Raw genomic sequence first — 14,429 nt, forward strand, 5'->3', positions numbered from 1 at the left:
AGGTTAAACCATGCCTATCCTATTACAACCTGGGTGATAGTCTAATAGACAAACTACTGACTTAGGGTTTTACACCTGAAAGAGGTCTGTCCTCCATTTTACCCAAATAAACTGCCAGATGAAACTGTACAGACTTGTTTCTCCAAAGAATACCTCTGTTTTAGAGACTCACCATTCATGTTTAGGTCTTGAAATGTAATTGAAGGAAAGGTTGCCCTGACTAGCTATAATTAGAAGTTTGCCTCATTATGCTTATGCATTATGCCACTATGGATTTATAAGTGAGTGTTTCACCATATGCATACATATTGCTATATAGATATTTACAGTATAACTCATAATATGCCACATATAGCAAAGTCTCTGATACATGCAGCAGTGCTTCTCAATAACTGTGTAGGATGGTTTATTTATTATACTGATCTTGTCTGAGATGCAAAAAGCTACCGTAGTTGAGCCCCATTGAACTCCAGAATGTCTTTCCATACCCTTTCTTGAGCCGGATCAGATCAATGTACTGTGCTGTTAAAGTACTTTTTCCAAGCTGCCCTTAACATATAACATTGTTAACTTAGCTAGACATGTTAATCTTACTACTGTGGTTATCTAGTTCACTGTAAGATAAGGTTGTTTTGTTATAATTAGAGTCCAAGTGTGGCCCACGAGATTTATCAGTTCCCCCTCTTTAAGTTGCATAAACAGTATACAGGTCCAAGAGTGGCCTTATGTCCAATAGAGGAATTTTATATATATATTTCTTAAAATTATATAATCTTAAAATGTAAAACTGAGGTTTTGTGTTAGGTAGTTCATTTACGGCTAGATTTAGAGTTTTGTCGGTAACAGCCCGCGTATCTAACGCTGGTTTTTTTTCCCCCGCACCTTTTAAATACCGCTGGTATTTAGAGTTCACAGAAGGGCTGCGCTAGGCTCCAAAAAGGGAGCGTATAGCATATTTACCGCCACTGCAACTCTCAATACCAGCGGTGCTTACGGACGCGGCCAGCTTCAAAAACGTGTTCGTGCACGATTCCCCCATAGAAAACAATGGGGCATTTTGAGCTGAAAAAAAACCTAACACCTGCAAAAAAGCAGCGTTCAGCTCCTAACGCAGCCCCATTGTTTCCTATGGGGAAACACTTCCTATGTCTGCACCTAACACCCTAACATGAACCCCGAGTCTAAACACCCCTAACCTTACACTTATTAACCCCTAATCTGCCGCCCCCGCTATCGCTGACACCTGCATATTTTTTTAACCCCTAATCTGCCGCTCCGTACACCGCTGCAACCTACGTTATCCCTATGAACCCCTAATCTGCTGCCCCTAACACCGCCGACCCCTATATTATATTTATTAACCCCTAATCTGCCGCCCCCAACGTCGCCTCCACCTACCTACAATTATTAACCCCTAATCTGCCGACCGGACCTCGCCGCTACTCTAATAAATGTATTAACCCCTAAAGCTAAATCTAACCCTAACCCTAACACCCCCCTAAGTTAAATATAATTTAAATCTAACAAAATAAATTAACTCTTATTAAATAAATTATTCCTATTTAAAGCTAAATACTTACCTGTAAAATAAATCCTAATATAGCTACAATATAAATTATAATTATATTGTAGCTATTTTAGGATTTATATTTATTTTACAGGCAACTTTGTATTTATTTTAGCCAGGTACAATAGCTATTAAATAGTTATTTACTATTTAACAGCTACCTAGTTAAAATAATTACAAAATTACCTGTAAAATAAATCTTAACCTAAGTTACAATTAAACCTAACACTACACTATCAATAAATTAATTAAATAAAATACCTACAATTATCTACAATGAAACCTAACACTACACTATCAATAAATTAATTAAATACAATACCTACAAATAAATACAATTAAATAAACTAACTAAAGTACAAAAAATAAAAAAGAACTAAGTTACAAAAAATAAAAAAATATTTACAAACATTAGAAAAATATTACAACAATTTAAAACTAATTACACCTACTCTAAGCCCCCTAATAAAATAACAAAGCCCCCCAAAATAAAAAAATGCCCTACCCTATTCTAAAATTAAAATAGAAAAGCTCTTTTACCTTACCAGCCCTTAAAAGGGCCTTTTGCGGGGCATGCCCCAAAGAATTCAGCTCTTTTGCCTGGAAAAAATACATACAATACCCCCCCACCAACATTACAACCCACCACCCACATACCCCTAATCTAACCCAAACCCCCCTTAAATAAACCTAACACTAAGCCCCTGAAGATCTCCCTACCTTATCTTCACCACACCGGGTATCACCGATCCGTCCAGGCTCCGATGTCTTGATCCAAGCCCAAGCGGGGGCTGAAGACGTCCATCCTCCGGCTGAAGTCTTGATCCAAGCGGCGGCTGAAGAATTTCATCATCTGGCAGAAGTCTTCATCCTATCCGGGCAGAAGAGGAGATCCGGACCGGCAAACATCTTCATCCAAGCGGCATCTTCTATCTTCTTCCATCCGATGACGAGCGGCTCCATCTTCAAGACCACCGGCGCGGATCGATCCTCTTCTTCCGACGTCCTAAAACAGAATGAAGGTTCCTTTAAGGGACGTCATCCAAGATGGCGTCCCTCGAATTCCGATTGGCTGATAGGATTTTATCAGCCAATCGGAATTAAGGTAGGAAAATTCTGATTGGCTGATGGAATCAGCCAATCAGATTCAAGTTCAATCCAATTGGAATTTTCCTACCTTAATTCCGATTGGCTGATAAAATCCTATCAGCCAATCGGAATTCGAGGGACGCCATCTTGGATGACGTCCCTTAAAGGAACCTTCATTCTGTTTTAGGACGTCGGAAGAAGAGGATCGATCCGCGCCGGTGGTCTTGAAGATGGAGCCGCTCGTCATCGGATGGAAGAAGATAGAAGATGCCGCTTGGATGAAGATGTTTGCCGGTCCGGATCTCCTCTTCTGCCCGGATAGGATGAAGACTTCTGCCCGATGATGGAATTCTTCAGCCGCCGCTTGGATCAAGACTTCAGCTGGAGGATGGACGTCTTCAGCCCCTGCTTCGGCTTGGATCAAGACATCGGAGCATGGACGGATCGGTGATACCCGGTGTGGTGAATATAAGGTAGGGAGATCTTCAGGGGCTTAGTGTTAGGTTTATTTAAGGGGGGTTTGGGTTAGATTAGGGGTATGTGGGTGGTGGGTTGTAATGTTGGTGGGGGGGTATTGTATGTTTTTTTTTCCAGGCAAAAGAGCTGAATTCTTTGGGGCATGCCCCGCAAAAGCCCCTTTTAAGGGCTGGTAAGGTAAAAGAGCTTTTCTATTTTAATTTTAGAATCGGGTAGGGCATTTTTTTATTTTGGGGGGCTTTGTTATTTTATTAGGGGGCTTAGAGTAGGTGTAATTAGTTTAAAATTGTTGTAATATTTTTATAATGTTTGTAAATATTTTTTTATTTTCTGTAACTTAGTTCTTTTTATTTTTTGTACTTCAGTTAGTTTATTTAATTGTATTTATTTGTAGGTATTGTATTTAATTAATTTATTGATAGTGTAGTGTTAGGTTTAATTGTAGATAATTGTAGGTATTTTATTTAATTAATTTATTGATAGTGTAGTGTTAGGTTTAATTGTAACTTAGGTTAGGATTTATTTTACAGGCAATTTTGTAATTATTTTAACTAGGTAGCTATTAAATAGTAAATAACTATTTAATAGCTATTGTACCTGGTTAAAATAAATACAAAGTTACCTGTAAAATAAATAGAAATCCTAAAATAGCTATAATATAATTATAATTTATATTGTAGCTATATTAGGATTTATTTTACAGGTAAGTATTTAGCTTTAAATAGGAATAATTTATTTAATAAGAGTTAGTTTATTTTGATAGATTTAAATTATATTTAACTTAGGGGGTGTTAGGGTTAGGGTTAGATTTAGCTTTAGGGGTTAATACATTTATTAGAGTAGCGGCGAGGTCCGGTCGCAAGATTAGGGGTTAATAATTGTAGGTAGGTGGAGGCGACGTTGGGGGCGGCAGATTAGGGGTTAATAAATATAATATAGGGGTCGGCGGTGTTAGGGGCAGCAGATTAGGGGTTCATAGGGATAACGCAGGTGGCGGCGGTGTGCGGTCGGCAGATTAGGGGTTAAAAAATTTTAATAGAGTGGCGGCGATGTGGGGTCACCTCGGTTTAGGGGTGCATAGGTAGTTTATGGGTGTTAGTGTACTTTAGAGAACAGTAGTTAAGAGCTTTATGAACCGGCGTTAGCCCAGAAAGCTCTTAACTCCTGACTTTTTTCTGCGGCTGGAGTTTTGTCGTTAGATTTCTAACGCTCACTTCAGCCAAGACTCTAAATACCGGCGTTAGGAAGATCCCATTGAAAAGATAGGATACTCAATTGGCGTAGGGGGATCTGCGGTATGGAAAAGTCGCGGCTGCAAAGTGAGCGTTAGACCCTTTCCTGACTGACTCTAAATACCAGCGGTAGCCCAAAACCAGCGTTAGGAGCCTCTAACGCTGGTTTTGACGGCTAACGCCAAACTCTAAATCTAGCCGTTAGTTTGCAGACATTATTTTGAATCCTGAAACAGTGTATATTGTGTTGTATTGAGCTTTAATACTATAAATACTAAATACTAAAAATACTATATATATATAAAAAAAACCACAAAACCAGCTACTTCATATACACAAATAAACCTGAAAATGCAATTTCTCACACATTTTATACTCTGCAGCTGGTATAGCAAGTCATTGAAAATACATTCATATAAAAACAATTTTACAGTGTACAGGTTACAGCTCTACATGTCGTCAAAAGGAATTAAACCATATTACCAGGTTTCTTTTAACATCTGGTGTCAAATCTATTGAATTTCAGCTCTACATACAACAAGTGTAATCATTTCAAAATGAGAAATGTATGTTTTGCTTTTTTTTAAAGTTATTATGGCAATATAATTTACCTTTAATTATTTTTATGAACCATTGACAACTAATTAATATTACAAAGAATGTTATGTTTTATTTCAGAAAAAGAAGGGATGTATACAAAGATGTATATTGGGAAAGTGCTTTATAAAAATGTAGTTAATACATGGAACAGTCTGCCAGCATAAGTAAAAGGGACGCATAAAATAAACACTTTTAAGGCTGAAACAACCCTTAGTCTAGAGCAGGTTTTGAGAACTAATAATAGCTAGAGGTTACAGCTTTTACCTGGCTCACAATTGTTGTATTAATAACCATCATCATATAACTATATATAAAATCCTCCTTGGCTCCTGATTAGTCTGGCTGGCTCCTGTTTCTTAGACATTTGTCAACCTCCTAGTCTAGATTTCACTGTTTGCTACATAGTTAGTGAAATACAGGTTTATGCATTTATATTTTCATTTCGCATCATTTAGAATTCTACTATTTATTATATAAATCTTGTTATGAGAGAGAAAAGCTGCAACTGAGGATAGGCATTCTGTACAGGGGAAATTAAGTGAGAGATGGAGCTGTTTTATGTACATTTGTAATGATTATGTAACTTGGTGCTCCCATGATTGGGATTGCTGTTTTTGCTATGTATTTCTATGCATTTAATAACACATTTGCTTTGCTATCATTTTGTAGGTAGTGGAAATGTGGGCATTTTTATACCTATGTGCTTTGTCCTCTTGCTCTATAAAATGACATCTTGCATTCTCTCCTTATGTCTCTGCAGGTTGTTTGTTTGACCTCAGGCTGTGTTCTAAAGAGGAAGTCTGTGTGCAGGGTGAGTGCGCTCTTGGGTCTAACGAGGTATCCATAATAACAAGTACCGTAAGCCAATAGATAGTAACTGCAGGTGCATTTTGCATTAATAACATTGCTGAAATGAATATGTTTAGCAATAGTTTTCCACTATCCTTGCTAGTATGTGTTTTTTAAAGTACACGTGTGAGAAGAAAATGAGTGTGGATGCAGGTTTCAGTTGGATTTTAAAAGTTATCACACAAGTGCTCATAACATTTAAAAGAAGCGTTTACACAAAAACAATTATGTTGTGCATTATATATACCTTTATAGGAATATTGTCATTTATTTGTAAAATGACACAAAACTCCATAGTGCTACATGAGTAGGGGTATAATATGACACTGATTCATGGAAGCAGATACATAAAACAGACTAAACAAAGCACATTTATAGAATGTTGCTTTAAATATAAATTGTTACAAATGTAGAATTTAACAGTGCTTGCAATGGAAGGCTAGTGATATAAAGGGTACCTTTTTAAGGGATTACTTATGGTGGTAATGGGTAATAATCAGTGTTCCCTCTAAGGCCAGTTGTCTGAGCAGCCCAGAAGAGAAACTGTTAATAAGGGAACCACACCTTGCTGTCTGCATTTTTTAGTGTTTGCTAACAAGTGTGGCCTTAGAGGGATCACTGTTTATAATGGGTGGGAGTATCGCCCAAGATTCACATAACTTGTCTGGTAGGGACTTCAGGGTGTCAGGGAGTGTTAGAGGTGGTGGCAGTTTTGAGGTTCATTTTGACAGGGATTAATTGTGTAGGGTGAACACAGATAGGTTGGAGTTAAAGGGACACTGTACCCAAATTTTTTCTTTTGTGATTCAGATAGAGCATGCAATTTGAAGCAACTTTCTAATGTACTCCTATTATCAAATTTTCTTTATTCTCTTGGTATGTTTATTTGAAAAGCAAGAATTTAAGTTTAGATGCCGGCCCATTTTTGGTAAACAACCTGGGTTGTCCTTGCTGATTGGGCAGCACCAATAAACAATTGTTGTCCATGGTTCTGAACCACAAATTTGCTGGCTCCTCAGCTTAGATGCCTTCTTTTTCAAATAAAGATATCAAGAGAACAAAGAAAAATTGATAATAGGAGTACATTAGAAAGTTGCTTAAAATTGCATGTTCTATCTGAATTACAAAAGAAAAAATTTGGGTACAGTGTCCCTTTAAATAGTTAGAGGGGCTATCACTATAGGTCCAGTCTTCCCTACTTTATATCAGTCATTTACAAACAAATTATTTTAATCACATCTAAGTATAAAGCTAAACATTATTGGGCTGTGGTATTAACATCTAATAATAACTTGGCCATGAAGAAATCTGTAAAGTAATACAAATACAATTCATTCCAATCTAGCAGGAAATCAGGAATTATTTATAAGTGAGGCAAGGGCTAATGATTTAGAAGGAAACTTAGCCCTTCTGCTAGCTTCATTCAACCTTAAAGGCAAAGAGTACAGTGATTTTTTTCCCGCTTTAATGTGTTCCCAATTGTCTATTAAACCTGCTGGAGTATATTAAAGGGACATGAAACTCCCCCAAAAATTTAATTAATGATTCACATAGAAAACAACTTTTCAATTTACTATCTATTATCAAATTTACTTCATTCTCTTGGTATTCTTTGTTGAAAAGCAGATAGGAAGGTGTAGGAGCATGCACGTGATGGGGCAATATATGGCAGCAGTTTTATAACTATGTTATACATTTGCAAGAACAGTAGATGGCAGGAGTGTTTCCTGTCATGTGCTGGTCCAGAAATCCGCTTGCAAAAACTTTTTTAAAAATGTATGCTATGTCTGAATCACAAAAGAAAACTTTTGGGTTTAATGTCCCTTTGAATTTTTTACAAATAGTTCCTTTACCTTCATGTTGTGTTTTTAAATAGCCGATTTTGCCTGTTGTATCCACACCTATACTGAAAATGTTAAAACTTAAATGGATACTGAACCCACATTTTTTCTTCATGATTCATAGAGCATGCAATTTTAAGCAACTTTCTAATTTACTCCTATTATCAATTTTTTTTGTTCTCGTGGTATCTTTATTTGAAAAAGCAGGAATGTAAGCTTACAAGCAGGCCCATTTTTGGTTTAGCACCCTGGATAGAACTTGTTGATTGGTGGGTACATTTAGCCACCAATCAGCAAGCTGTACCCAGGTGCTGAACCAAAGATGGGCCGGTTCGTAAGCTTGCATTCCTGCTTTTTCAAATAAAGATACCTAGAGAAAAATGATTATAGGAGTAAATTAGAAAGTTGCTTAAAATTGAATGCTTTATCTGAATCATGAAAGAGAAAATTTGAGTTCAGTATCCCTTTAAAGGGACAGTCTAGTCTAAAATAAACTTTCATGATTCAGATAGGGCATGTAATTTTAAACAATTTTCCAATTTATTTTTATCAACAATTTTGCTTTTTTCTCTTGGTATTCTTAGTTGAAAGCTAAACCTAGGAGTTTCATATGCTAATTTCTAAGCCCTTGAAGGACGCCTTTTCTCTCAGGGCATTTTAACAGTTTGTCAAAAGAACTGAAATAAGGGGGCAGTTTTCAGAGGCTTAGATACAAGAAAATCACAGAGGTAAAAAGTGTATTTCGATTACTGTGTTGGTTATGCAAAACTAGGGAATGGGTAATAAAGGGAAAATTCTGGCGTAGACTGTCCCTTTAAGTATGGGTTATATAAAAAACTATGTAAACAAGAAGATTCATATGGAATCATTCTCCCAATTGGGGGGGGGGGGTGGCAGACAGGTACTAAAATGTTCATTATTCCATTGTTCGTTTTTAAAATTGGTCTTTGAGTAAATAGTGAGAAATAATATAAGAAGGACTTTGTGTAAGTAATTCGAAAGATAAGATCTGGAAGTCTACTCTTCCGAGAAGTTCAGACCATTTTGTGCCAGATTAGAAGTAAGATTTTTGCACTAGTCGGGTTGTGCTCGTATTACAAGTTTAAAGTTAACTGATTTTGCCCACACACGCTAACCTGAGACGCTTAAAAAGCTGAATTTAGGATATTTTGCTAACGATAACCTATTCCCCCATGGAAGTAAACAGAGCAAAAAAAGTGTGTTGGGGGGTATCAAATACCCTACTCTTGCGCAAACTCTATCCCATATTCTAAAGTGCGTTAACCCGACATGAAAATATTAATGTTTCACATTCCAATGTTCTTCACATAGTAGAATATGTTCTATTTATTCATAAATACACACATATATATATATATATATATATATATATATATATATATACTGTATATATACACAATTGTACAGACAAGCGCTCCAGATGACTGTTATGTGCAACAGAAAGCTACATACAGTTCAAGAAAGAGAGTGCACTCACCGGGTCTTTTTGCAAAATTAATGTGCAAGGGTGAATGTTTTCGGGGGTTTAGCCCCTTCCTCAGACATACATAAAATAAACAGAGTAATTTGATGTATGTTATTTGATGTGTGTCTGAGGAAGGGATTAAACCCCCGAAAACGTTCACGCTGCACATTACATTCTCTTTCTTGAACTATATATATATAATGTTTTTTTTGCACAAATATTTTCCCTCTCTCTCTCCCCCCTCTCTTTTGCTCTTTCTACCCCTTTCTTTTGCTCTCTCTCCCCCCCTCTCTTATGCGCTCTCTCTCCTCCTCTCTTTTGCGCTCCCTCTCTCTCCCCCTCTCTTTTGCTCTCTTTCTCTCTCCCCCCTCTCTTTTGCTCTCCCCCTCTCTTTTGTCTCTTTCTCTCTCCCCCTCTCTTTTGCTCTCTTTCTCTCTCTCACCTCTCTTTTGCTCTCTTTCTCTCTCACACCTCTCTTTTGCTCTCTTTCTCTCTCCCCCTCTCTTTTGCTCTCTTCCCCCCCTCTCTTTTGCTCTCTCTCCCCTCTTTTTGGCTCTCTCTACCCTCTTTTGCTCTCTCTCTCCCTCTTTTGCTCTCTCTCTCTCCCTCTTTTGCTCTCTCTCCCCCCTCTTTTGCTCTCTCTCCCCCCTCTTTTGCTCTATCTCCCCCCTCTTTTGCTCTCTCTCTCCCCCCTCTTTTGTTCTCTGTCCCCTCTCATTTGCTCTCTCTCCCCCCACTCTTTTGCTCTATCTCCCCCTCTCGTTTGCTCTCTCTCCACTCTTTTGCTCTCTCTCCCCTCTCTTTTGCTCTCTATCCCTCTCTCTTTTGCTCTCTCCCCCCTCTTTTGCTCTCTCTCCCCCCTCTTTTGCTCTCTCTCCCCCCTCTTTTGCTCTCTCTCTCCCCCCCTCTTTTGCTCTCTCTCCCCTCTTTTTTTCTCCCTCTCCCCTCTCTTTTGTTTCTTCCCTCCCTATTTTGCTTTCTCTCCCCCTATTTTGCTTTCTCTCCCCTCTCTTTTGCTCTTTCTCCCGCTCTCTTTTGCTCTCTCTCCCCCTCTCTTTTGCCCTCTCCCCCCTCTCTTTTGCTCTCTCTCCCCCCTTTCTTTTGCTCTCTTTCCCCCTCTCTTTTGCTATCTCTCCCCCCTCTCTTTTGCTCTCTCTCCCCCTCTCTTTTGCTTTCTCTCCCCCCTCTCTTTTACTTTCTCTCCCCTCTCTTTTGCTCTCTCCCATCTCTTTTGCTCTCTCTACCCTCTCTTTTGCTCTCTCCCCCCTCTCTTTTGCTCTCTCCCCTCTCTTTTGCTCTCTCTACCCTCTCTTTTGCTCTCTCTGCCCTCTCTTTTGCTCTCTCTCCCCCCTTTCTTTTGCTCTCTTTCTCTCTCTCCCCTCTCATTTGCTCTCTCTCTCTCCCCCGTCTCTTTTGCTCTCTCCCACTCTCTTTTACTCTCTCCCTCTCTTGTATTCTCTCTCCCTCTCTTTTGTTCTCTCTCCCCTCTCTATTTGATGTATGCCTGAGGAAGGGACTAAACCCCCGAAAACGTTCACGCTGCACATTACATTCTCTTTCTTGAACTATATATATATATATATATATATATATATATAATTTTTTTTTGCACAAATATTTTCTCTCTCTCTCCCCCCTCTCTTTTGCTCTTTCTCCCCCTTTCTTTTGCTCTCTCTCCCCCCCTCTCTTATGTGCTCTCTCTCCTCCTCTCTTTTGCGCTCCCTCTCTCTCCCCCTCTCTTTTGCTTTATTTCTCTCTCCCCCCTCTCTTTTGCTCTCCCCCTCTCTTTTGTCTCTTTCTCTCTCCCCCCTCTCTTTTGCTCTCTTTCTCTCTCTCACCTCTCTTTTGCTCTCTTTCTCTCTCACACCTCTCTTTTGCTCTCTTTCTCTCTCCCCCTCTCTTTTGCTCTCTTCCCCCCCTCTCTTTTGCTCTCCCCTCTTTTTGGCTCTCTCTACCCTCTTTTGCTCTCTCTCTCCCTCTTTTGCTCTCTCTCTCCCTCTTTGCTCTCTCTCTCCCTCTTTTGCTCTCTCTCCCCCCTCTTTTGCTCTCTCTCCCCCCTCTTTTGCTCTATCTCCCCCCTCTTTTGCTCTCTATCTCCCCCCTCTTTTGTTCTCTGTCCCCTCTCATTTGCTCTCTCCCCCCCACTCTTTTGCTCTATCTCCCCCTCTCATTTGCTCTCTCTCTCCACTCTTTTGCTCTCTCTCCCCTCTCTTTGCTCTCTCTCCCTCTCTCTTTTGCCCTCTCCCCCCCTCTTTTGCTCTCTCTCCCCCCTCTTTTGCTCTCTCTCCCCCCTCTTTTGCTCTCTCTGTCCCCCCTCTTTTGCTCTCTCTCCCCTCTTTTTTGCTCCCTCTCCCCTCTCTTTTGTTTCTTCCCTCCCTATTTTGCTTTCTCTCCCCTCTCTTTTGCTCTTTCTCCCGCTCTCTTTTGCTCTCTCTCCCCCTCTCTTTTGCCTTCTACCCCCTCTCTTTTGCTCTCTCTCCCCCCTTTATTTTGCTCTCTTTCCCCCTCTCTTTTGCTATCTCTCTCCCCACTCATTTGCTCTCTCTCTCTCCCCCGTCTCTTTTGCTCTCTCCCACTCTCTTTTACTCTCTCCCTCTCTTGTATTCTCTCTCCCTCTCTTTTGTTCTCTCCCCCTCTCTCTTTTGCTCTCTCTTTTGCTCTCTCTCCCCTCTCTCTTTTGCTCTCTCTATCTCTCCCCCTCTTTTGCGCTCTCAGACCACGCCCACTACCGCACTTTTGCTCTCTTTCTCTCTCTCCCCTCTCATTTGCTCTCTCTCTCTCCCCGTCTCTTTTGCTCTCTCCCCCTCTCTTTTGCTCTCTCCCTCTCTTTTATTCTCTCTCTCTCTCCCTCTCTTTTGCTCTCTCTCCCCTCTCTCTTTTGCTCTCTCTATCTCTCCCCCTCTTTTGCGCTCTCAGACCACGCCCACTACCGCACTTTTGCTCTCTTTCTCTCTCTCCCCTCTCATTTGCTCTCTCTCTCTCCCCGTCTCTTTTGCTCTCGCCCCCTCTCTTTTGCTCTCTCCCTCTCTTTTATACTCTCTCCCTCTCTTTTGCTCTCTCTCCCCTCTCTCTTTTGCTCTCTCTCCCCTCTCTCTTTTGCTCTCTCTATCTCTCCCCCCTCTTTTGCGCTCTCAGACCACGCCCACTACCGCACGGCCCCTCTCACTTGCCCTGCCTACGTCTGGCACGTCCATCACGGCACTCCAGATGGCCCCGCCCACTCACCACGCCTGCTCCGCCAGACCACGCCCATGACACGCCCCCGCAATGGCCGCTTTTGCCTGCTCTGCTGTCTGATGTTGATCCTAAAGGTCAGGTATGTTTGTCCTTGTGCAGTCTCTACTGCGCATGACTGCACCTGACAAACATACCTGGCCTTTTATTGTATAGGATGTATTTTTACATGTTTTCATCTACTTCACTGCAAAGTGCACTTATATATATGTCTATATATGTTTGCATATGTATTTAGGTGTTTATATATGTATATATGTATGTAAATACATATATACACAAATAAATACATAATTTAAATATGTACACATATATAGACATTTATATATACATACTTATACATCTTTAGACATGTGCTGTATATGTATATATCTTAATGTTAAAGCCATTAGCAGTTCTTTTTTTCTTACACCTGATACCTCATATTTTTGAGACTTAATAACTTTTGTGTGCATTTTTTAAAAATAATTTTTATTAGATGGTGTTGTAATAAAATTTTTATGTGTTTTGTGCAACATTTTTGTTTTGCAAAACAGTTAACCAGAGGACGTGGTAATTATTCTAGCATAAATTGCGATTGCTCTCAAGCGATTGTGTTTACTTTAAACTTGTAATACGATCAGAAAACCCGATGCAGGCAAATAGCCACGATAAACCCCTTATCGCTTCCTCGTAACTGTTAACGTGCCACTTGCAATCTGGGCGTTTATTGGATTGTGGTTTCAGTAATCTGAAAAAGCAATTTCATGTACAAAGGACCAATTCCCATACATCATTGAGTCATTGGAAACATATAATGCACCAAACACAACATAAATACATTAAAATAAAGTGGTACACTCACATATATGCTGTCTGATAAAAATTATTCCTATAAATATTAATAAAACTTTTTTAAGGGTTAAAAGGTTTATGGTGTATGACAAGGTGTTAGAATGGAAAAGTTTATTCTGTATATATATATATTTATTTTGACCACATCATCCTCTTTATGCATGTTGTCTTACTCCAAGCTGTATAGGCTCGAAAGCCTACTACCAATTAAGCATATTAGGTGATATGCATCTCTGTAATGAGAAGGGGTGTGGTCTAATGACATCAACACCCTATATCAGGTGTGCATAATTATTAGGCAACTTCCTTTCCTTTGGCAAAATGGGTCAAAAGAAGGACTTGACAGGCTCAGAAAAGTCAAAAATAGTGAGATATCTTGCAGAGGGATGCAGCACTCTTAAAATTGCAAAGCTTCTGAAGCGTGATCATCGAACAATCAAGCGTTTCATTCAAAATAGTCAACAGGGTCGCAAGAAGCGTGTGGAAAAACCAAGGCGCAAAATAACTGCCCATGAACTGAGAAAAGTCAAGCGTGCAGCTGCCAAGATGCCACTTGCCACCAGTTTGGCCATATTTCAGAGCTGCAACATCACTGGAGTGCCCAAAAGCACAAGGTGTGCAATACTCAGAGACATGGCCAAGGTAAGAAAGGCTGAAAGACGACCACCACTGAACAAGACACACAAGCAGAAACGTCAAGACTGGGCCAAGAAATATCTCAAGGTTTTATGGACTGATGAAATGAGAGTGAGTCTTGATGGGCCAGATGGATGGGCCCGTGGCTGGATTACTAAAGGGCAGAGAGCTCCAGTCCGACTCAGACGCCAGCAAGGTGGAGGTGGAGTACTGGTTTGGGCTGGTATCATCAAAGATGAGCTTGTGGGGCCTTTTCGAGTTGAGGATGGAGTCAAGCTCAACTCCCAGTCCTGCTGCCAGTTTCTGGAAGACACCTTCTTCAAGCAGTGGTACAGGAAGAAGTCTGCATCCTTCAAGAAAAACATGATTTTCATGCAGGACAATGCTCCATCACACGCGTCCAAGTACTCCACAGCGTGGCTGGCAAGAAAGGGTATAAAAGAAGAAAATCTAATGACATGGCCTCCTTGTTTACCTGATCTGAACCCCATTGAGAACCTGTGGTCCATCATCAAATGTGAGATTTACAAGGAGGGAAAACAGTACACCTCTCTGAACAGTGTCTGGGAGGCTGTGGTTGCTGC

General features: G+C 40.1%; 1 protein-coding gene across 1 annotated transcript in view; it reads left to right on the forward strand.

The window, feature by feature from the left end:
• Window positions 1-14,429, forward strand: part of PTPRN (protein tyrosine phosphatase receptor type N) — a 339,294-nt gene that overhangs the window by 9,931 nt on the left and 314,934 nt on the right. The window contains exon 2 of the mRNA XM_053698177.1: window positions 5,726-5,776. Coding sequence (XP_053554152.1) covers window positions 5,726-5,776 — 51 coding nt within the window. The remainder of the gene's footprint in view (window positions 1-5,725; window positions 5,777-14,429) is intronic.

This window comes from Bombina bombina, chromosome 1, assembly GCF_027579735.1.
Source record: "Bombina bombina isolate aBomBom1 chromosome 1, aBomBom1.pri, whole genome shotgun sequence".
Classification (NCBI taxonomy): Eukaryota; Metazoa; Chordata; class Amphibia; order Anura; family Bombinatoridae; genus Bombina; species Bombina bombina.